This window comes from Lycium barbarum, chromosome 4 (assembly GCF_019175385.1).
Source record: "Lycium barbarum isolate Lr01 chromosome 4, ASM1917538v2, whole genome shotgun sequence".
In the NCBI taxonomy this organism is placed as follows: domain Eukaryota; kingdom Viridiplantae; phylum Streptophyta; class Magnoliopsida; order Solanales; family Solanaceae; genus Lycium; species Lycium barbarum.
The window spans coordinates 13,841,500-13,865,832 of NC_083340.1; the positions used below are offsets into that span (position 1 = coordinate 13,841,500).

General features: G+C 39.2%; 1 protein-coding gene across 2 annotated transcripts; it reads right to left on the reverse strand.

The window, feature by feature from the left end:
- Positions 1–845: 845 nt before the first annotated feature.
- On the reverse strand, positions 846–22,704 carry LOC132635274 (ferredoxin C 2, chloroplastic). Of its 2 annotated transcripts, XM_060351601.1 has the most exons (6): positions 22,397–22,701; positions 21,907–21,970; positions 9,353–9,441; positions 2,831–2,899; positions 1,180–1,224; positions 846–1,070 (listed from the first exon to the last, which is right to left on the reverse strand). In XM_060351601.1, the coding sequence occupies exons 1-6, from the start codon at positions 22,631–22,633 to the stop codon at positions 1,026–1,028; spliced, it is 549 nt and encodes a 182-aa protein (XP_060207584.1). In that variant the 5' UTR covers positions 22,634–22,701; the 3' UTR covers positions 846–1,025. The 2 variants fall into 2 exon arrangements, with proteins under 2 accessions (XP_060207584.1, XP_060207585.1); XM_060351602.1 differs by lacking the exon at positions 2,831–2,899 and having other exon boundaries at positions 22,397–22,704.
- Between the last annotated feature and the right edge of the window lie 1,629 nt (positions 22,705–24,333).

Here is a 24,333-nt window from a genome sequence, read left to right on the forward strand (position 1 = left end):
CAACAACTCATTGGATGGAAGAATAAGTATTTAGTAGATAAGAACTTCCTAAATTTACAACCCCCCCCCCCCCCCCACCACACACACACACACAATTTGTTTTTTTTTAAAATAAGTATGTTAAGATAGCTTGCTATTCAATCCTCGAAATCTGAGAGAAGGAAAAAGAGATTCTACACAGTGGAACGAGATTCTCTAATATTTTCCTCATCATCATATATCAGGATGGTTAAGCTTGGGTTACATTTTACATCTTCCACCAGTAAGGATGCTAGCTGAACAACCTAAAGTTTTTTAGCTATGAATTTATGTAGCAGCATGATGACCATTTTCATTAATTCCTGAGGAGAATGACTTGAGTCACTAGATGTTCACTAAAATTCATAAAAGAGCTGTTCTGGACTCACCAAACGTGTTATCCAAGACGCTAATTATGTTTAACTTTCTGCGGAATGTATAGTTTCATTTAATGTTTGAGATCAAGTGTTATTAGGCAACATGGTCTTCAAAAGAAAAGGTCAGTCTTTTGGCATGCATCAGAGATTACTTTGTTTTAGCATAATCTATGTTGTGTTCACACAAGCGGTAAGAAGTTCTATTCAAAAAGTTGGTTCATCGGTCAAAGGGAAGAACAAAATAGAACTTATGTTGTGAGACAATCTCCATGTCTAAGTGCTTTCCTCCATTAATCGATCTTTAGAAGTTTTGCGAGCGTTCAATAATGGTTCAATAACTAGAACGTACTCTCATTAATTGAGAAGAAAGTGCACCTCACATTAACGTGATCTTCAAAACTTTAAAATACATTAAGAGCATAACAAGATGTCAATAAGCAGGCACCTATCTGACATAGAGAACATAAATTTTTATCAATAAATTAGTAGTACACGAGTAAAGCCAATCCATTAAGGAGAAGGCATGGAGAGCATATTACACCTAGATATAGCAAGAGAGGCAAGAAAATTATACATAGGCAAGAAAATTATACATAGTGATTTTGACTCCTCTAATCAACTCCTGACAGGTTACTCATCTCCCAAAGCCAATTCCAATGCATAGTCATCTCTCTCCTGCAACCGGGAAAAAAAAAAGTTAACCTTTAGGAACTTGAATTGCATCAGTATCCCCTTTCAACTGCTTTTCTAGATTAATAGGAAATTACAGGAACATAGGACTTACAATAGGTCCTCGAGCAAAATATCTCCCAAATTGAAGCCAATATACCTGAATATATCGTGATGTCAGGTTTCTGGGGCGGCATAATAGATCAAAATTACAAGATTGTTCATTTGGATAAAAGTTCAGAGGAAAGTTCCGAAAATTGCTTTCAGGAACTTCTGTAAACCCCATCTTTTCAACTACGAAACTATAAGCATATCATGTTCTACTGGTATATTTCTCTGTTGAGGTGAAGTTTCCATGAAAAAACTACAGGTAATTCATGCTAAAATCTCTTTAAATTTCAAAGAGGAAATATATTTTCCATATGGGTACTTGTAATGCAATACTCATAACTTCAGTGTTTCACAGAAAAAAGAAGTTGCAAAGATTATTATATTCATCGAAATATGAAAATTTTGCTGCAAGTTGATCTGAACATCACATCTCTCAAAGAAATAATGTCGGAGCAATACACTATAAAAGAAATTGAAAGGCCAAAACATGCCTCTGCTGCTTTGCTTAGCCCTATTGGAACTCAATATTTTACTGCTTTCATGTCCTGTTGTGCCAGAGTCACAAACATGTTTCTGCTTCTTGTCTAGTCCTCTAAGAGTTCAATTTTGTCTTTGTAGCCATTCATTCAGAAGAAAAAAAATTGTCCTGTGCCATGCCATAGCTATCTTTCTGCCATTTGCTCATCATGGCATCAGCTTATTTTAAGCAATTAAATGATTTATTAGTATAAACATATAAATGTATTATAAAAAATATAAAAATTGAACATCACTTCCTCCACAACTCCAATGTATTCCCATTTCCCTGGTCGAATTTCGCGTTTCGTAACGAGTTTTGAATCTACAGTAATTTTTGTGCATAAATTAAAGCTATAGATTTTAGGCCAGGCACGAGTCACAAATACACAGGCTGAGCAGGAATGGCATGAGATAAAACCAAAAAACTCATAAGGGAAAAGAACCCGCTGTTTATAGGCAAAAGTAGGTTGGGCTAAAAGGGTCCAGGTATTTCATTAACTCCATTTTAACCAATCTCTTTCCAATACAGTAGCAATTTCTCTATATATATCTGCATGACTTGACTTGAAAAATCTTTCACTTCGTTTTCTTTTTCAAGAAATCTTCCTAATCAAAGGAACCAGGTACGGTTCCACGAAAGCAAGGGTAATTGTTTCTTATAGAAAATGAGAAAGGAAGAAATTTAGAAAAGTAAAGAATGTGCATTATACATAACGTCTTTGTGGTAGTGTGTGAGCTGCATGGATGAAATATTATAGCTGATAATACAAAAGAAAACCTTTTGCACTCGGCATGTGCCAGAGCTGAAAAACCTTGGTGATGCCCTTTGGTTTGCATAACTGAAGGGCATGAAGTTGAAAAGACAAAAATATATTAAGAAAATGGGACATCATCAGTAAGTATCCAAAGAGTGTCAATTATTGATGCCTAAACACAAGTATGATACTGTGTGGCCAGAAATTTCGTACCCATGCTCCATATTCCAAACTGAACCCATGAAAAGTGGGTGTCGAGTAGACCAAATAGTTTGCAAACCGCTAGCATTTTGATTCACTACCAAGTTAAGGGTGGTTAAGAAGCTGTGGTCTTTATTGCCACCTAGAGTCACACTTTTGCAATTCAAAGTTGTTGCTTACCTCATCTTCATCCTGTGTTTCAACTTCAAGGTCAGATGACGGAAATCCCACACAAAGAAGTGCATAACCCTATAAATTAAAGCATATTCGGTTAATCAAGGTGAAAACTAATATAAGAAAAGAACAGCTGACTAAGACAGGAAAATAGAGATCATCAGTTTACTTATATCTAGTTCAAGGTACAAGAACAAAAACCAGTTCTTTTGGTATCAGTAAGGAGGACCTCTGTGAACTGATGTGAACTGGAAATTTAAGACAGTTTTGGAAAGAAATGAATGATCCTAAAGATGGGAATTGATCCCTTCTTGAACAAATGCATTCGAATTCAATTGAGCAATGGAATTAAAAAAGAGATAGAGAAAGGAATTCTTATTTCATAGATGTGAAAACATGAATCGTACAATGAATGGGAACTGACCAATATAGATGGAGCAAGGCGGGAAAATCAGTTACAGTTGAGTAACTGAAATTGGGACTGTGCGTGTGACTCACGCGCCTGCTAACTAACTCCAACTAATTTCCTGACAGGTAAGTGATGTGCCGCGGATTTGTGGCACATTCGACGCCTTTTTACTATGGATTTTGGGTGTTCTCAAGTAAGTCTGGTTCATTTTAATGTGTTTTTGTTGTGTTTTAGGAAGACGATGGCCCAAAAGCAAAAACAAAGAAAAAAGGAAAAATTGCCCAGAAATGAAGATTCGACGGTCCGTCGATCATTTGGAGAGTCGATAAGTTAAATTTTCCAGTGATGGCCTAAGTTGAAGAGGACAAAGGACGGAGCCATCGACGAAAACTGGATCGAAGTTTCGTCATTTGTCTCGTCAAACAGACTTGTCCACCCGAAGAGAGAAAGACGGAAGAATCGACGGAGCATCAAACTAGTCGACAGCACCGTCGAATGGACCATCAAACTGAAGAACTAAAAGATGAAGGAATCGACGGCCCGTCGAACTGATCGACGGTCCGTCGATTCTGCCACCAGGGGCAGTTTTGCCAATTGTTGATGTGCGTTTTTGGAGACTATTTAAAGAACATTTTAGGTTTTTGTACACATCAGATTTTTCTCCAACATTTAACACTTTTTCCATTGGTGGATGAGCATTGAATACACCACTTTTGGAGCTTAGTGAAGACAAAAAGATTCCATTCCCACCATCTTTATCACACTTTGTAAGCTTTATGTCTCCATTATTGCTTACTTCTTTTGTGACCAACATGTGTGAGTAGTTTCTTTAATCAAAGTTGTGGACCCAAATGATGGGTGTTATGCAGTGGGTGTTTAACATTGTGTATATATATATAATAGGTTGTGATGTGTTTTATTATTTCTCATATTCATTGTTAGTTAGTGGTTGCAAACACTTACTTATGCACAAACCCTAGTTTTGTTTGGACAGATGAACTAGGATTTGAGTTGAAATAGTTTAACAAGGACTCGGGGCGCTAGCCCTCGTTTAATGAACTCACTTAGGGATAAGATGAGTTCTACTTGGCATATTTAATCGGTTGTACTAGCAACTTTTCTATATTTGGGAAAATCATGAAAAGAAATACTTTCTAACTATTGAAAAATTATTAGGAAGTGCATTAGAGATTAAGTGCAGACAAAAGCACCACCCATTAGAAATATATCATATTGATACCCATAGCATAACATCTAATCACAGCGGGGATACAACTTTGGTTCTTTTAATCCAAACAATTTCCAAATACTTCAAAATAGCGAATACAAACCAAAACCCTTTTTCTACACTAGTCGGAATAGACCTAAAGTCTTTAGAGATTAGTAACATATATAATTAGTATTTATTTCACACCTTATACCCTGTGGGATTCGACCCCAACCTAGTTCGGTTACTATATTTGACACCAACCACCTTACGCCATAATTTAGGTGTAATTTGAGCGTATCAGTAAGCAATTAACTAATTTGACCAGCTAATTACTCAACTAATTATTCTGCTAATTCAACAACAAAAATAGGAAAGAATTACATTGAGATCATATCAACCCCCCCCCCCCCCCCCCCCCCTTCAAGCATCCTTGTCCTCAAGGATTAAAATGAGGAAATTTCCTGGAAAAATCCTGCAGTTCTTCCCATGTGCTATCTTCAGGAGCAGAATTCAACCATTTAACCAAGACTTGTGTGATTGCTTTGCCTCTTCTCTGAGCTTGTCTCCTGTCAAGAATAGCTTCAGAAGCTACTAAGATATGACCAGAATCTGAATGAACTTCCGGTAGAGTGGTGGAAGCAATATGAGATCCCAATCTCTGTTTCAACTGTGAGACATGGAAAGTTGGGTGAATTTTTGAACCACTAGACAATGCTAAGGTGTAAGCTACAGAACCCACCTTAGCAGTAACTTGGAAAGGACCATAGAATTTAGAAGACAGCTTCTGAAATGAGTGATCTTTGAAAGAGAGTTGTCTATAAGGCTGCAACTTAACGAAGACCCAATCACCAACAGCAAAAGACCTCTCAGTTCTGTGTTTGTCAGCTTGCACATTCATCCTGTTTTGAGCCTGAGCTAAGTGAAACTTCAGCTTCCTGAAAATAGTTTCTCTTGCTTGTAAACTACTATCAACCACTTCCAACTGAGATCAAAAGGTAGATATGGCAGCAAGGGAGGTGGTTTTTGACCATAAACAGCCTCATAGGGAGTCATGTTAATAGAGGAATGATGAGAAGTGTTGTACCACCATTCAGCAAGGGCCAACCAATTTGGCCATTCCTTTGGTTTCTCAAAAGTCATGCACCTTAAATAGCACTCTAAGCATCTATTCACAACCTCAGTTTTCCCATAAGTTTGGGGATGATAAGCACTAGATGTAAGTAAGGAAACTTTCTGTAATCTTAATAACTCCTTCCAGACAAAAATAGGATCCCTGTCTGAAACAATGGTCTTAGGCATACCGTGTAATTTGAACACACCATCCATGAATAGTTGTGCGACATGCAGTGCAGTATATGGATGTTTAAGGGCCAAGAAATGAGCTGCCTTACTTAGCCTGTCCACTACCACATAAACGGCTTCCTTACCAGCAACTTTTGGAAGTCCTTCTATGAAATCCATTGAGATATCTTGCCAAACTCTCTCAGGGTTGGGTAGAGGTCGTAGCAAACCAGGATATGAGACATTCTCCCCTTTGCATCTTTGACAAGTGTCACATTCTCTCATAAATGTGTACATATCCTGCTTCATCTTCTTCCAATAAAACTCATGTTTGAGTCTACGCAATGTTGCAGAAATACCAGAATGACCCCAGTAGAGCTAGCATGGAAATGCATTAACAGCTTCTTCCTCAAGTTGACATCAGACCCAACCATCATCTTTCCTTTCCTACTTAGCACACCAGCAGTGAACCGGTAGTAAGGTTTGTGAGGTGCATTTGACTGAATATCTTGGACTAACTTCTGGAGTTTAGGATCATGAGACCAGGATTGTTTGACTTCATCAATTAGAGGAAATTGCACACCTGAGATACTGTACAGTTGAACCACTTCAGCCTGTCTTGAAAGGGCGTCTGCAGCAACATTCTCATTGCCCTTCTTATACATGATAGAATAGTCGTAACTAAGAACCTTAATCAACCATTTCTGTTGACTTGGTGTGGATATTCTCTGCTCAAGTAAGTATTTGAGGCTACATGCAAACTTCGTAATATATTTGGCCACAAAACAATGTCGAGATGTTGTTCCAAAAGGTTTCGGAATGTTTAAATTTCCTAGTCACGTCATATATGTGACGTGACTAGGAATTTTGGTCTTGATACTAATGAAGCATGCAAACATCGTCTATATGTTATTTGTCCACAAAACAATCATGATATGTTGGTTCCAAAAGGTTTTGGAAGATGGAATTTATAAACTCTCAGCTCAAGCTAGCGATTATGAGGGTGTTTGGATAAGCTTATAAGCACTTTTTGGCTTATCGACACGTCAAACACCAGAAGTTCTTTTACTCCAAAATCATCTAAAAGCCATCAGTTAGGTTTTTCAGCTTATACGCACTTTTGATTTGGCCAAGTCTTTACTATTTTATCCTTAAATAATTTTTCGTGATTCCTAAAATACACTTCTCGAAACAAAATCCCCACATCCATCTCAATTATAATTTTTCCATTCATCCTTTTTATGTATAAATATTTTTAAATATTGAGGGCATTTTAATGGAAAAATTGGTAATCAACACTTTTTTACCTAACACCAACTGTTTATTAACATACTCGATACTTTTAGCCAAACACACTTAAAAAGTGCTTTTTTGGTTGTTAGCTTCTCAAAATAAAAAATAATAAAAAAAAAAACTTAAAATTTGACAAAAGGGGGTTGTTCAGATGGTAAGCGCCCTCCACTTTCAACCCGAAGGTTGTGAGTTCGAGTCACCAAGGGAGCAAAGGGGAGAGCTCTTGGGGGGAGGGGTTTAAAAAAAAAAAAAACTTGATAATTTTAATCATCCAACGTGGGCGGGCTTTGTATTCCACTTTGTATAAGTGATAACGACAAGACGGCTCAAAAACTGTTTGACCATTTTGTTAGTTATCTCTTTTTGCAAGTATTTGGCCACAACTTGGAGCGTTACTGTAGCTTCCATGCTCATCTCCCTATCTCCTCACTAAACAACTGATCTTATCTTTAATCCTTCTTTCTTCAGACATGTAAGAGATCTGATGGTAGGCATCACTCTGTCAAATTTATGAGGAGAATACAGGCTCAGATCACGATGGTTGATACCAATTAGTTTAGGTTAGAGGATGACACAAGGGGTTCATGATATGATCTCAATGTAATTCTTTCCTATTTTGTTGTTGAATTAGCAGAATAATTAGTTGAGTAATTAGCTGGTCAAATTAGTTAATTGCTTAGCTGTCAGGAAATTAGTTGGAATTAGTTAGCAGGCGCGTGGGGTTAGTTAGCAGGCCCGTGAGTCACACGCACAGTCCCAATTTCAGTTACTTAGCTGTAACTGATTTCCCCCCTTGCTCCATCTATATAGATCAGTTCCCATTCATTGTATGATTCATGTTTTCACATCTATGAAATAAGAATTCCTTTCTCTATCTCTTTTCTAATTCCATTACTCAATTGAATTTGAGTCAAGAAGGGATCAATTCCCATCTTTAGGATCATTCATTTCTTTCCAAAACTGTCTTAAATTTCCAGTTCACATCATTGGTATCGGAGCAGTGATCGTCTGACCTGTGAAATGGGAGACCACAACACAAGTATGCAAGAAATTACAAAGAGAATTTGGCACTCTCAAGGGACCGATGGAAGGAGTTGTCACTTCTGTTGCAGAAATGCAGCAAGCTGTTGATGCTAAAGTAGCACAAGCAATCGAGGAAATCAAGATGCTGTTAATAGGGTATTTGAACCCTGTAAATGCCCCAATTCAAGTTGACCTAGAGGAGAATGGAGTGCATAATGAAGTTGGGAATCGTGCAAATAGGAGGTACTCACAATAGCTTTGAAGCTTAAACTGGCACTCACATCTGCACCTGTACTTGCACTTCCTGACTTCTCTAAGGATTTTACAGTTGAGACTGATGCATCAGGTCATGGTATTGGTGCTGTACAAGCCCAAAATCATAAACCTATTGCCTTCTTTAGCAAGGGTCAGTCTGTCAAGAATATGACCTAGAGGAGAGTGGAGTGCATTTGAACCCTGTAAATGCCCCAATTCAAGTTGACCTAGAGGAGAATGGAGTGCATAATGAAGTTGGGAATCGTGCAAATAGGAGGTACTCACAATAGCTTTGAAGCTTAAACTGGCACTCACATCTGCACCTGTACTTGCACTTCCTGACTTCTCTAAGGATTTTACAGTTGAGACTGATGCATCAGGTCATGGTATTGGTGCTGTACAAGCCCAAAATCATAAACCTATTGCCTTCTTTAGCAAGGGTCAGTCTGTCAAGAATATGGCAATTTTTGTTTATGAAAGGGAGTTGTTGGCATTGGTCTCTGCTGTTCAAAGATAGAGATCATACTTGCTTGGTAAGCATTTGGTTATCAAGACTGACTAATCAAGACTGACCACCAACTTCATCAGTTTGAGACCACGAAATCCCTGGTCATATCATACATATGATTATCTTTTTTTGATAAGTTATCCTGCAACCGGCCTTCCCACCCACCCACCCACCCACCCCCCACCCACCCAATTTTAAGTGTCTTACTTTCCTTTTTGGTCTGTTCCAAAAAGAATGCATCTTTCTATGTTTAGTAAGTTTTCCAGTACATGGCAAATTTAAAGACCACAAGATTTAAAAGGACTACAAACATCTTTAGTTTAAGATCACAAGATTCAAAAGTCTCTCTTTGTTTCTTAAACTCCGTGCCCAGTCAAACTAAGACACTTAAATCGGGACAGAGGGAGTATCATATATATGAGCATAAAAAAGAGGAAAATGCATTTAGAGGTCTAACAAAGAAGAAACAATTAAAGCTACCAAGAGTCAATAGTCAAACAATAAAAGCCAAGAAATGCATCTACAGAAGCACAACATGATTTAAAATACCTTGGACTTCAACTCTGCAGATATCCCTAATGCCTCGGGTTGTCTAAGTTGCCCAGATTTTACACGAACAGCACAGCTTGTGCAACATCCTTCAACATATTGGATTATTAAATTAGCGAAGTGTGATATATAACAGAACCTTCATATGGAGAAAATCTGATGAAGAGGCTACTGATTAAAAGTTAAAGAAAAACAGCCAAAGGCCAAAGCCAGACATGTTTGAACGTAGATCAAAGAGAAGGTGCAGTTTGTGAAAAACAAAGAAAGAGAACCTTAAGGTTAAAACAAACAACAAAGAAAGAGCATTGTGCTCCTTAGTGAAAATTAAGGCCTCTCTTTAACTCAAAGTTCTGAGAGAGATAACAGCTTCATTAATGTGTTAAAGTGTGCAAAAACCATGATATATACAAGTGAAGAGGTGGTGGAAATCTATAATCCAATAATATCTTTCCTACCAAAAATTAGGCTGCTAATAAGCCAGAACGTTGTGTCATCTACCTGACAAATGCCTATCGAGGGGGGCTGCACAGCTTAACTTCTCTAGTCTAGCAGCCTCTATGACAGCAGGCATGATCAAAAACTTTACAAATATATGACTTGACATATTTTATTTTAATTTCCTTCTGGGTCAGTATGGCTTCACACCCTTAACATTATGCTAAACTGTTTACGAAGCCCAAGTGCCAAACATACTTTCAGTGCAAGTATATCGATCCTCTTTAGCAAAACAAGAAGAATATATTATCATTCACATCTTTAGGTTAGGAAATGATATGATCTCAATGTAATTCTTCCTATTCTGTAAAATGAATTAGCAGGATAATTAGTTGAGTAATTAGCTGGTCGAAATTAGTTAATTGCTTAGCTTGTAGTTAGCTGTCAGGAAGTTAGTTGATACGTAGACGGCGAGTGAGTCACACACGCAGTCCCAAAATCAGTTACACAGCTGTAACTGTCCATCCCGCCTGCTCCACCTATATAGATCAGTCCCAATTCATTGTTAGTTATCTCTTTTTGCAAGTATTTGGCCACAGCTTGGAGCGTTACTGTAGCTTCCATGCTCATCTCCCTATCCCCTCGACTAAACAACTGATCTTATCTTTAATCCTTCTTTCTTCAGACATGTAAGAGATCTGATGGTAGGCATCACTCTGTCAAATTTATGAGGAGAATACAGGCTCAGATCACGATGGTTGATACCAATTAGTTGAGGTTAGAGGATGACACAAGGGGTTCATGATATGATCTCAACGTAATTCTTTCCTATTTTGTTGTTGAATTAGCAGAATAATTAGTTGAGTAATTAGCTGGTCAAATTAGTTAATTGCTTAGCTGTCAGGAAATTAGTTGGAATTAGTTAGCAGGCGCGTGGGGTTAGTTAGCAGGCCCGTGAGTCACACGCACAGTCCCAATTTCAGTTACTCAGCTGTAACTGATTCCCCCCCCCCCCCCCCCCCCCCCCCCCCTTGCTCCATCTATATAGATCAGTTCCCATTCATTGTATGATTCATGTTTTCACATCTATGAAATAAGAATTCCTTTCTCTATCTCTTTTCTAATTCCATTACTCAATTGAATTTGAGTCAAGAAGGGATCAATTCCCATCTTTAGGATCATTCATTTCTTTCCAAAACTGTCTTAAATTTCCAGTTCACATCATTGGTATCGGAGCAGTGATCGTCTGACCTGTTAAATGGGAGACCACAACACTCGTATGCAAGAAATAACAAAGGGAATTTGGCACTCTCAAGGGACCGATGGAAGGAGTTGTCACTTCTGTTGCAGAAATGCAGCAAGCTGTTGATGCTAAAGTGGCACAAGCAATCGAGGAAATCCAGAGGCTGTTAATAGGGAATTTGAACCCTGTAAATGCCCCAATTCCCCAAGTTAACTTAGAGGAAAATGGAGTGCAGAATGAAGCTGCAGATTGTGGAAATATGACATAATGGAGCAGTAGATGAAAATGATTATAGAGGCCATGAAAGGGCTAGAGATCAGTTCACAAATCATAATTACCAGATGGAATTTCCAAAATTTGATGGAACTAGGTTGAAGGATTGGCTGAACAAGTGTGAATAATTCTTTGAAGTGGATGAAACTCATGATGACTCGAAGGTGAAGATTGCTTCTTGTCGATTGGAAGGCAAAGCACTGCAGTGGCATCAAGCCTACATGAAACAAAGTTTGGCAAGGGATTGGCCAAGGTGGGGAAAGTACATCAGATGCTTGTACTCTAGGTTTGGAACTGAACTTTTTGATGATCCCATGGGTGATTTCAAGGACTTAAGACAAGTAAGTTTTGTTCAAGAATAAGTTGACATTTTTGATGAACTGCTTACTAGAGTGGATCTTTCTGAGGAATATGTGGTTAGTTGTTTTATGAGGGGTTTAAAACCTGAAATTGGACTAACAGTTAAAATGTTAGGTCCTAGAACTTTAGCCAAGGCTATTAGCTTAGCAAGAATCCAAGAACAAACACTAGTAGTCCAACAAGAAGTTTTTTTCCAGAATCCCATCCTGTCAAACCCCAAAAATACCCCTAGATTTGTACCATCCTTTCAAGGTACTAATCAACCCTATTCTAGACCATACAACACTTCGAGACCAAACACTGTTTCTAAACCAATGAGCACATTTGCTAGTGGTTCTAATACTGCTAATAGCTCTAAACCAGTTAAATCCCAAACTACTTACTCCTGCTGAAATGGAAGAAAGGAGAAGTAAGGGCTTATGCTACAATTGTGATGAAAAATACTCATTTGGTCCTATTTGTAAGAAGAAAAGGCAGCTATTCTCTATGGAAGTAGATGATTATGAAGAACCAGTGGAAGTGGAAGATGAGGTGATGATGGATCCAGGAGAATTATTGGCTGTAATGGCTCAGGGGTTGGAAACAAATTCTGAGGGTTCTATTCTACCACATGTGTCTATGCATGCCATGACTGGTACTCATGATTTTCGAACCATGAGAGTGACAGTTTCTGTAAAGGGCAAGGCCATCAAGGCTTTGATTGACACTGGCAGCACTCACAACTTCTTAGATTACAATACTGCTAAGAGGTTGGGTTGTGGTTTGACTGCTATAACTCCTTTTAATGTGTCCATAGCTGATGGTAACAAGGTTCCAAGACAGTATGTGTGTAGGAAGGTGGAATGGAAGACGCAAGGGGTATGTTTTGATTCAGACATGCTGATACTATCCATTGGGGGTTGCAACATGGTGCTTGGGATTCAACGGTTGATTACACTAGGGGATATCATGTGGAACTTCAAGAAACTTAAAATGGAATTAAGTATTCATGGAAAGAAGGTATCATTTATAGGGGCACAACCACCTGCAGTTAGAATGATTCCAGCTGGTCAAACGGACAAATTGTTTGCTCAACCTGCTGAACTTTGCATGATATCGGTGGGTATGCTCATGGAGGAGGGACAAGAAGAAGGAATCAGTTTATGTGCTATGGAAGGAGAAACTGTTGCAGAGGTGCAGAAACAGGATTTAACAGCTGTTTTGGACAAGTACTCAGACTTGTTTGAAACTCCTATTGAACTGCCTCCTTCTAGAGGGCATGACCATAAAATCATTCTCAAGGAAGGTACTTCTCCCATCAATATAAGACCCTATAGATATCCTATTGTGCAAAAGAATGAAATTGAAAAAATGGTTGATGAAATGCTGAGCAGTGGTGTAATTAGAAACAGTACTAGTCCTTACTCTTCGCCTATTGTCATGGTGAAGAAAAAGGATGGAACATGGAGGATGTGTGTAGATTATAGAGAATTGAACAACTTTACAGTGAAGGACAAGTTTCCAATCCCAGTTATTGAAGAACTGCTAGATGATTTACGTGGTGCCAAATTCTTTTCAAAACTGGACCTTAGGTCTAGTTATCACCTAATTAGAATGTTTGAACCTGATATACCTAAAACTGCTTTCAAAACACACCATGGCCACTATGAATTCGTAGTTATGCCTTTTGGACTTACAAATGCCCCATTCACCTTTCAAAGCTTGATGAACCAAATTTTTCACCCACGTCTCAGGAAATTTATTCTTGTGTTCTTTGATGACATACTCATTTATAGTTCTACTTGGCCTGATCACTTGTTGCATCTAGAGGAGATTTTCAGAATACTAAGGGATAATATGCTCTTTCTCTCTCCTCTGCTCTTTCTCTCTCCTTTGCTCTCTCCCAACGGTAAGATCTGCCCACCCGCCACTCCGTCCGGCGACCATACGTCATCACTGTTCAGGTGACGCCGGCGACCAGGTAACGCCGGCCACTTTTCCGGCCAGATTTACTTTTCTTCTCTCTTCCCTTTTCTTCTTCTCCTCTTCTCCTTCTCTTCTCCTTTTTTTCCCTTTTTTATCTACTTCTGGCGCTGCCAGTACGCCGCTGCGCCATCGCCGGCGACTTTTTCCGGCAACTTTTTCCGGCCAGACCTCTCTTTCTCTCTCCTTTTCCCCTTTTTCTTTTTTTTTTCTTTTCTTCTTTTTCCCCCTATTCTCTTCTCCCTTTCAGGTATTTGTGAACATTTTCCGGCAGTGAACAGTAACTCGACCGTGAACAGTGTTTTCCGGCGGCAACCAGGTTCAGTTCAACTGGAGTTGGTACCTCCGGTTGCCATATCCATTATCTGTCCATACACTTATAGTTATATTTTGCTGACTTTAGACCTTTGAATAATTTATTAGTTCATACTCACATTCGTGGCTTTGGTTAGTGATGGTAGACTAGGGTCATGTTCTCGTTCGGGGACGGGGGCGAGGGTTAGGACGGGTAAGTGGGTTAAAGGAGCGTCTAGGTTGAGAGTAGGTTCTTGGAACATTGGGACGTTAACGGGGAAGTCCATAGAGCTAGTTAAGATTCTTAAGAAGAGGAAGATTAATATAGCTTGTGTCCAAGAGACTAAATGGGTAGGTCCTAAAGCTAAAGAGGTAGACAGGTATAAGCTGTGGTTCTCTGGTAGGTCGAAGTATAGAAATGGGGTGGGCATTTTAGTAGATAGTGATTTAAGGGATCAGGTGGTAGAGGTTAGGAGAGCAACTGATAGGATGATGTCGATTAAAGTGGTCGTTGAAGGGCTCACTTTGAACATTATTAGTGCATATGCGCCGCAAGCGGGCTTAGGCGAGGAGGAGAAGAGGCGCTTTTGGGAGGATTTGGATGAGTTGGTGGGAGGCATACCGCCTACTGAGAAGTTATTCGTGGGAGGTGATTTCAATGGGCACATCGGGCCTATTTCGGGAGGTTATGATGATGTGCATGGAGGCTTTGGCTTCGGGGACAGGAATGGAGGAGGAGTCTCACTTTTGAATTTTGCAAGAGCTTTCGGGTTGGTGATAGCCAATTCGAGTTTCCCAAAGAAGGAGGAGCACTTGGTAACCTTCTGCAGTTCAGTGGCTAAGACTCAAATAGACTTTTTACTCCTTAGGAAGGATGATAAAGGTTTGTGCAAAGACTGTAAGGTCATTCCGAGCGACTACCTTACAACCCGACATAAGCTCTTGGTGATGGATTTAGGGATCAAGATGTCGAGGAAGAAGAGGGTCGTGGATGATCGACCTAGGATCAGATGGGGGAGTTTGACCACGACTAGTGCCGTGGAGATGGGAGAGAAATTGAAGGTTATGGGGGCCTGGGATAGTAGTGGGGATGCGACCAGTATGTGGGATAGGACGGCTAGTTGCATTAGGGCGGTAGCAAGGGAAGTGTTGGGGGTCTCGACAGGTAGTCGTGGCCAGCATCGAGGGGACTGGTGGTGGAATGGAGAAGTTCAAGGGAAGGTGAAAGCAGAGAAGGTGGCGTATGCGAAGTTGATAGAAAGCAAGGATGAGGTGGAGAAGTGGACGAATAGGGAACTTTATAAGATGGCAAGGAAGGAGGCGAAGTTGGCGGTTTCGACGGCAAAAACGGCAGCTTTTGAACGCCTTTATGCTGAACTAGAAGAGAAAGGAGGGGATCAGAAATTGTTCAGGCTAGCCAAGGCGAGGGAGAGAAAGACACGTGATGTGGATCAAGTGAAGTGCATCAAGGACGAGCATGGCAAAGTATTGGTAGAGGAGACTCTCATTAGACGGAGATGGCAGTCATACTTCTCCAAACTCTTAAATGAAGAAGGGGACAGAGACATTGTGTTGGGAGATTTATAACATACAGGAAGGCGTCACGATTTTGGATATTGCAGGAGTATTAAGGTTGAGGAGGTTAAGGGTGTTGTTCGTAGGATGCGCAGGGGAAGAGCGACCGGACCTGACGAGATTCCTGGGGAATTTTGGAAGAGCGCGGGCCAGGCAGGTCTGGAGTGGCTGACTAGGTTGTTTAATGTCATCTTTAAGACGGCAATGATGCCTGAAGAATGGAGGTCGAGTGTAATGGTCCCGCTATAAAAGAACAAGGGAGATATCCAGAGTTGCAACAACGATAGAGGTATCAAGTTGCTAAGCCATACTATGAAAGTGTAGGAAAGGGTGGTGGAGATGAGGGTGAGGAAAGGCATGTCTATTTCAGAGAACCAGTTCGGATTCATGCTGGGACGCTCAACTGCAGAAGCTATCCATCTTGTGAGGAGACTGGTGGAGCAGTATAGGGAGAGGAAGAGGGACTTACACAAGGTATTCATCGACCTAGAAAAGGCTTACGACAAAGTTCCAAGAGAGATCCTATGGAGATGCTTGGAGGCTAAAGGCGTACCTGTGGCGTACATTAGGGTGATCAAGGACATGTATGAGGGAGCCAAAACCAGGGTAAGAACAGTAGGAGGAGACTCAGAGCACTTTCCAGTTGTGATGGGGTTGCATCAAGGATCAGCTCTTAGTCCGTTTTTATTTTCCTTGGTGATGGATGGATTGACGCGGCAAATTCAAGGTGAGGTGCCATGGTGTATGCTTTTCGCGGATGACATAGTCCTGATCGACGAGACTCGTAGCGGAGTTAACGCTAAGTTGGAGGATTGGAGACAAACCCTGGAGTCTAAAAGGTTTAAGCTGAGTAGGACCAAGACAGAGTACTTAGAGTGTAAGTTTAGTGAAGCACCTCAGGAGGCTGGCTTGGAAGTGAGGCTTGGTACCCAGGCCATCCAGAAGAAAAGTAGTTTCAAGTATCTTGGGTCTATTATGCAAGGCAGCGGGGAGATTGACGATGATGTCACACATCGTATTGGGGCAGAATGGATGAAATGGAGGCTTGCTTCCGGAGTGCTATGTGACAAGAAGGTGCCACCACAACTTAAGGGCAAGTTCTACAAAGTGGTGGTTAGACCAACTATGTTGTATGGGGCGGAGTGTTGGCCAGTTAAGATCTCTCACGTTCAAAAGATGAAAGTTGCCGAGATGAGAATGTTGAGATGGATGTGTGGCCACACCAGGAGTGACAGGATCAGGAATGAGGATATTCGGGACAAGGTGGGAGTGGCCTCGGTGGAAGACAAGATGCGAGAAGCGAGATTGAGATGGTTTGGGCATGTGAAGAGGAGAGACACAGATGCCCCAGTGCGGAGGTGTGAGAGGTTGGCCATGGATGGTTTCAGACGAGGTAGGGGTAGGCCAAAGAAGTATTGGGGAGAGGTAATTAGACACGACATGACGCAGTTACAGCTTACCGAGGACATGACCTTAGATAGGAGGGTTTGGAGGACCCAGATTAGGGTAGAAGGCTAGTAGATAGTCTCATTATCCTGTCTTATTAGTAGTCGCATTATCGTAGTATAATTTCTTGTGCTCTGATTTATGCTATTATATGTTATTTCTTGTGCTTTGATTATTTTATGTTATCTGTGTCGCTTGCGTTACTTCATTTCCATATCGCTTTGAATCTCTTAGCCTTATCTGACCTCTTTTTATGCTTTTTTTATTGAGCCGAGGGTCTTTCGAAAACAGCCGTCCTACCTTGGTAGGAGTAAGGTCTGCGTACACTCTACCCTCCCCAAACCCCACGTTGTGGGATTTCACTGGGTTGTTGTTGTTGTAAGGGATAATATGCTGTTTGTGAAGAAGAACAAATGTGCTTTTGGGGTGCTCAAAATTGATTAATTAGGTCATGTAATCTCTGAAGGTGAAGTAACAATGGATCAACATAAAGTAGAAGTTGCTTTGCAATGGCCTCAACCAAAGACATTGAAAGGACTCAGAGGGTTCTTGAGGTTGACTGGTTACTATAGGAGATTCATCTAAGGGCATGGAACCATTGCTAGACCCTTACATGTCTTGTTGAAAAAAGGCAGCTTCCATGGGAACCAAATGGCCACAATAGCTTTTGAGAAGCTTAAACTGGCACTCACATCTGCACCTGTACTTGCTCTTCCTAACTTCTCTAAGGATTTTAGAGTTGAGACTGATGCATCAGGGCATGGTATTGGTGTTGTACTGGGCCCAAAATAACAAAACTATTGCTTTCTTTAGCAAGGGTCTGTCTATCAAGAATATGACACTGTCGGTTTATGAAAGGGAATTGTTCTTGGTAAGCATTTTGTTATCAAAACTGACCACCATAGCCTCAAATACTTACTTGAGCAGAGGATATCTACACTAAGTCAAACGAAATGGTTGATTAAGTTGCTTAGTTATGACTATTCTATCATGTATAAGAAGAGCAAGGAGAATGTTGCTGCAGATACCTTGTCCAGAAAGGGTGAATTGGTTCAACTGTACAGTATCTCAGGAGGGCAATTTCCCCTAATTGATGAAGTCACACAATCCTGGACTCATGATCCTAAATTCCAGAAGTTAGTGCAAGATATTCAGTCAAATGCACCTCACAAACCCTACTACCAGTTCACTGCTGGTTTGTTAAGTAGGAAAGGAAAGATGATGGTTAGGTCTGATGTCAACTTGAGGAAGAAGTTGCTGTTGCATTTCCATGCTAGTTCTATTGGGGGTCATTCTGGTATTTCTGCAACATTGCATAGACTCAAACATGAGTTTTATTGGAAAAAGATGAAGCAGGATGTGTAAACATTTGTGAGAGAATGTGACACTTGTCAGAGATGCAAAGGAGAGAATGTCTCATATCTTGGTTTGCTACAACCTCTACCCATTCCTGAGAGGGTTTGGCAAGATATTTCAATGGATTTCATAGAAGGCCTTCCAAAAGCTGCCGGTAAGGAAGCCATCTATGTGGTAGTGGACGGGCTAAGCAAGACAGCTCATTTCTTGGCCCTTAAACACCCATATACTGCACTTGATGTTGCACAACTTTTCATGGATGGTGTGTTCAAATTACATGGTATGCCTAAGACCATTGTTTCAGCTAAGATCCTATTTTTGTCAGTAAATTCTGGAAGGAGTTATTTAGATTACAGAAAGTTTCCTTGCTTACATCTAGTGCTTATCATCCCCAAACTGATGAGCAGACTGAGGTTGTGAATAGATGCTTAGAGTGCTATTTGAGGTGCATGACCTTTGAGAAACCTAAAGAATGGCCTAACGAGTTGGGCCTTGATGAACGGTGGTACGACACTTCTCATCATTCCTCTATTAACATGACTCCCTATGAGAATGTTTATGGTCAAAAACCACCTCCCTTGCTTCCATATCTACCTTTTGATTCTGAGTTGGATGTGGTTGATAGAAGTTTACAAGCAAGATAAGCTACTCTAAGAAAGTTGAAGTTTCATTTGGCTCAGGCTCAAAACAAGATGAAAATGCAAGCTGATAAACACAGAACTGAAAGATCTTTGCTGTTGGTGATTGGGTCTTTGTTAAGTTGCAGCCTTACTTTCTCTCAAAGATCACTCACTTCAGAAGCTTATCTTCTAAATTCTATGGTCCTTTTCAAGTTATTGCTAGAGTGGGTTCTGTAGCTTACACCCTAGCCTTGCCTAGTGGTTCCAAAATCCACCCAACTTTTCACGTCTCACATTTGAAACAAAAATTGGGATCTCATATTGCTTTTTTACCAGAAGTTCATTCAGATTCTGGTCATATTTTACTAGCTCCTGAAGCTATTCTTGACAGGAAACTAGCTCAAAGAAGAGGCAAAGCAATCACACAGGTCTTGGTCAAGTGGTTGAACTCTGCTCCTGAAGACAGCACATGGGAAGAACTGCAGGAAATTTCATCATTTTAATCCTTGAAGACAAGGATGCTTTTTTTTTTTTTTTTTGGGGGGGGGGGGGGGGGGGGGGGGGGTAGGGTAGGGTATTGATATGATCTCAATGTAATTCTTCCTAATTTGTGTAATGAATTAGCAGGATAATTAGTTGAGTAATTAGCTGGTCGAAATTAGTTAATTGCTTAGCTGGTAGTTAGCTGTCAGGAAGTTAGTTAATAGTAGTTAGCCGGCGCGTGAATCATACGCGCAGTCCCAAAATCAGTTACACAGCTGTAACTATCTTTCCCGCCTTTCTCCACCTATATAGATCAGTTCCGATTCATTGGATGATTCATGTTTTACATCTATGAAATAAGAATTCCTTTCTCTATCTCTTTCTAATTCCATTACTCAATAGAGTTCGAGTGAATCTGTTCAAGAAGGAATTTATTCCCATCTTTAAGATCATTCAATCCTTTCTAAAACTGTCTTAAATTTCCAGTTCACATCAGGAAATTGTGGAGGCGCTTAGCATATTTCAGTACATAGAAGTCTATCTATCATCTGTTAGAATGCCTTAGTAAGCACACACATAAATTAAGAGTCCCTAACCCGCAAGGGTGGCTCAGTTGGTTGAGCATGGGGCTTCCATAACGGAGGTCTTAGGTTCGAAACCCTTGGCTACGACAATAGGAGATTTGCCTTCTGGGTCGAGCTCGTCGCACGGGGCTTGCCTAGTGCAGGTTATCTCTCCTGTGTGGTTGGCGGGCTATTGCACAAGAGCGGGGTTTACCCTATGCGCACCTGAAGGGTAGCCGCTGCGGGTTCCCTTGTCATCAAAAAAAAAAAAAAAAAAGATCCCCTAGGCTAAATTGTAATCGATGATAGATTGACCTACTAATATTAGGCTGCTTATTAGCAAAATGTTAATAAAAAATTTCTTTTATATTACCGTGTGTTGTTGGTCTTATGTCAATAATTTTGAAAAGAAAAAAAATATATAAGAAATGAAGACTACAGAAATGGACAAATTGGCAGGTGTTAGATTGGGGTCTCTAGTAATATCCAGAATTTGACAAAGCAAACCCTAAATGGCAACATTTACAAGAATAACCAAAATATATTAAAGGAGAGACGCAGATTTACATGGTTTATCACCTACGTGCTGGCGGGAAATGAACAATTTATGAATCAAATAAATTATTGGGTCATGCAGGAGAAGATTAAGGATGTGTATATATGCTGGAGTTCTTGGAAAGTTGGTAGGTCCATCAGAAAAATCTAGAAACTTGCTTGTATTTTTTGGTGTATCTGGACATAAAGGAGTCGATGGTGTTTGATGGAATATCAACTCCTAATCACACTCTCGAGGCTGTGTCTTTTATGTTTATGCAGCTGAAGTTATCTTTCTCCTGTACACTCCCCTGACACTTTCGCTCCTTATCTCTAGCATAAGGCAAATTGTAATGGAGCAGACAAACTCTGTTTTGTACTTACTATCTTTTGTACTATTTTGCATCTACATGATGTCATTAATGAAACAACTTAATTTATCTAAAAGAATATTTCCCCATTTCAAATCTCTGACACTAAGGTGCAAAAATATTGCCCAGTTCTCCTTATGTTGTCTCCACTAATTTCAAAATGGTCAAACAATTGAGATGAATGTTCAATTTGACATCATTTATTTGTCAAGATTCTGAATTTCTAGATATAACAATTTCACACTTCAAATATATAAGACTCAATATCCCAGAGTAACCTAATCCAACACAAAAGTATGATCTCAGTTTAAACAAATGAATTAGCAAAGGTTAAAGTTATTCACCACAAGTCTACAACCATCTCACCATTGCCACCTCAATATCACATGGTAGAGATGTTACCCATAAGAAGATCTTTAAGCACTAAGGCTTTTAAAATGATTCCGGGAAGATATATCTTAATAAAACACTAGAGACCTGCCCATAGCATATAGAATGATCGGAAGGACCAGGAGCATGGTCATGCATCCTACTATAAAATATTAAAGGCAATTCTCATTCATCCTCTATAAACAAAACATGAAAGTTAGACATCAGATAATTGCACTTGCATACTGACAGTCTTTCTTCTATAGTAGTCCTTTTAGATAGGCCACACAAGAAATAAAGGAATTTTTTTTTTTTAACAAATAAAGGAAATCTCACAGTCCAAACAATGTTCAGGCCTCCCGCTCCAATTTTTAGAAACAAGTAAACATTAAGTTAAATCAAAGTTTTTTGCTTTTAGTTATTGCAGAATCAGAGTTAGTATCACAACCAGCAACAACAACTAATTCCTAAACTAGTTGGAAACCAGCTATAGGAATCATCTATACTCATCCTGGTCCCATTTTAAGATGTTCCATCCCAATACTCAATAATTTGTTAGTGGTCCAACTAGATCACAAAAGAGCAGCTTAAAATGTAAAAGAACAAATAGACTAACATATAAATAAGAGAAAAAAAATGTTTTGCAAGTTATTGTATGTGAATCAATTACCATGCCTGCAAGCAAATGGTAGCGTAATGTTCTGATCCTCTGCTGTATGCAGTATATATTGGTCCTGCATTCCAAATAAATTCTTCATAAACTTGTCCATATACACAAAATAATTAACCGATATGGCTGCTTCCACCAAAGCAATAAGTGCATGACACGTGTCCTTAACATCAGGTTTATCAGTTAGCCATGGTCAATTTAAATTATTTTTTTTTGTTGACAAGGGAACCGCAGCTGCTACTGTTCGGGTGCGTACAGGATAAACCCCGCTCCTGTGCGACGAGCTCGACCCAGAAGGCAAATCCCCTACTATCGTAGGCAGGGGGTTTCGAACCTGAGACCTCCATTATGAAAGCCCCATGCTCAACCAACTGAGCCACCTTGTGGGTAACCTCAATTTTACTTAATCATAGTAAATTTAACATGGTTATGCGTATACAACACAAATGTTAAACAGAAAACGGGAAAACAATAATGGAATTACTAATACCTCGGGAACGAGGAATTCGTGAACGACGTCACGTTGACGGTCGATAACAGTGACTTTGTGTGTGGGAACTGAGGGAGAATAACTGCTGCTACCGTTTTGTCCGGTGACGGCAACGGGAGTTTTACGGCGGCATTTGAGGGAATTCAAAGGGAAGTTAACGGAATTGAGTTTAGGGAAAAGAGAAGGTTTACGGTGAAGGGAAATGCAGCAAGCGCTACAAGGAGATTGAAGATCCATTGAGAGCTTGTGTTAGTTTGTGTTTCAGGGTACAACCGGATAACGGTATCAGTCGTTAATCTACTACTGAGTATTTATTTAAGGGCGTGTTTGGATGGACACCTTTTATTTGGATTTGATGTAGTAATTATTATGGTTAATTATACACTATTTAATAATTAGCATAATAATATCATTGTTATACTTGTCATAATAGAATTATAATATAATTTCATGTGTCATGTTTTGATTGCACAGTGTACACTGTGAACAATAGGCTCTTGTGGTGTGGCCCTTTCCTGAACCCGAACATAGCGAGAGCTTAGTGCACTAGAGTGCTCTTTATGCTTTGATTGCACAAATATAATTATATTATATAGTAGAAATTTTAATTTTAAAATAAATTTTTTTTAATAATTAATACAGTGTATCTTAATATGTGATAAATATATGTCCATATAAGAAATATTAAATTTTAATTTATTACTATTAGGCTATTTAAAAATATATTTAATGATTATAAATTGACAATTAATATTATAAAAAGTAATCAATATCTTCCCTCTCATGCGAATATAATGAAATTCATGGTTTGTTCTATTTTTTAAAGGGATAATTTCAAAAGGCTTATTTAAATTTCGCTTCATAATATTAATTTTTTTGTGGTTTACGATATTGCGCTTACCACTTTTTTTTTTTGTAATAATTCTTCTAACATATTTATTATAATGAATAAAATATGGTTTGTAAAATCTGCACTGTTCTAATATTAAATTAAACTTTTCAATTATATAATACTTCCAAATTATCTTACTATTTAACAAATTCTAATATTAAATTCTTTAAAATCTGTCTTTATCTCTAGTCTATCTATTTATGTGACTCTGCACTTTTCTTCCCCTTCCTCGAAAGACAGAAAAAGAGATAATAGAAACCAACTGAGAAATAATCCATTCAGCGGCAAAATGCAGTTATGCATTTATCGCTATTAAATTTTACCCATTTTCCCACTCTGGTGAAATTCAGAGGAATTTAGTGTTCCTCTTACTTTTGAATTCTTCATAGCTTTACGTTCGACTTTCTTTATGGTTACTCAACTACTAGTTATTATTTGTCACTTTCTAAATTTATATGTTGAAGGAAATAGGAATCAAGTAGAAATATGATTTTGAGCATAAATATGATTTTGAGCTAATAACTAATTAACTATAATGAGTGACTATATGAGAAATTAACCCATCCATAATTTAGATGTAGAGTTTCAAATTTACTAAGATCCTTCCCTTATTCTTCTTTTTCTTTCCTCATTATTCACGAGTCAACCTCATCCCAAAACAATAAGAAGAGAAGAAATCATTACAAAGAAACGCTAGTAAAGTTAAACTAACAAACCATCAATTGAGGGGACAAGTCAGAAAGATTACTGTTGGACCGGTAGATTTGCTGTAGTGGCTTGAATTTCCTTAAAGAGAGCGAGATATTCACGCCTCAGCCGAAGATATTTTTATTTCTTCATTTTATTTTTCAATTGTAATTGTAATTTCATTGTATTATTACCTGTTAACCTCCCGTGTTCAGAACTGTTGTTAAGCAGAATTAGAAACTGGAAAAAAAAAACAGTAAGTAGAAAATGAAAAACAGCAACTGTGTGAATTAAATTAACAAAGATCCGAGACCACAGAATTCACTGTGTGTCCTTAAGGAAATTAACCCCCTCACTG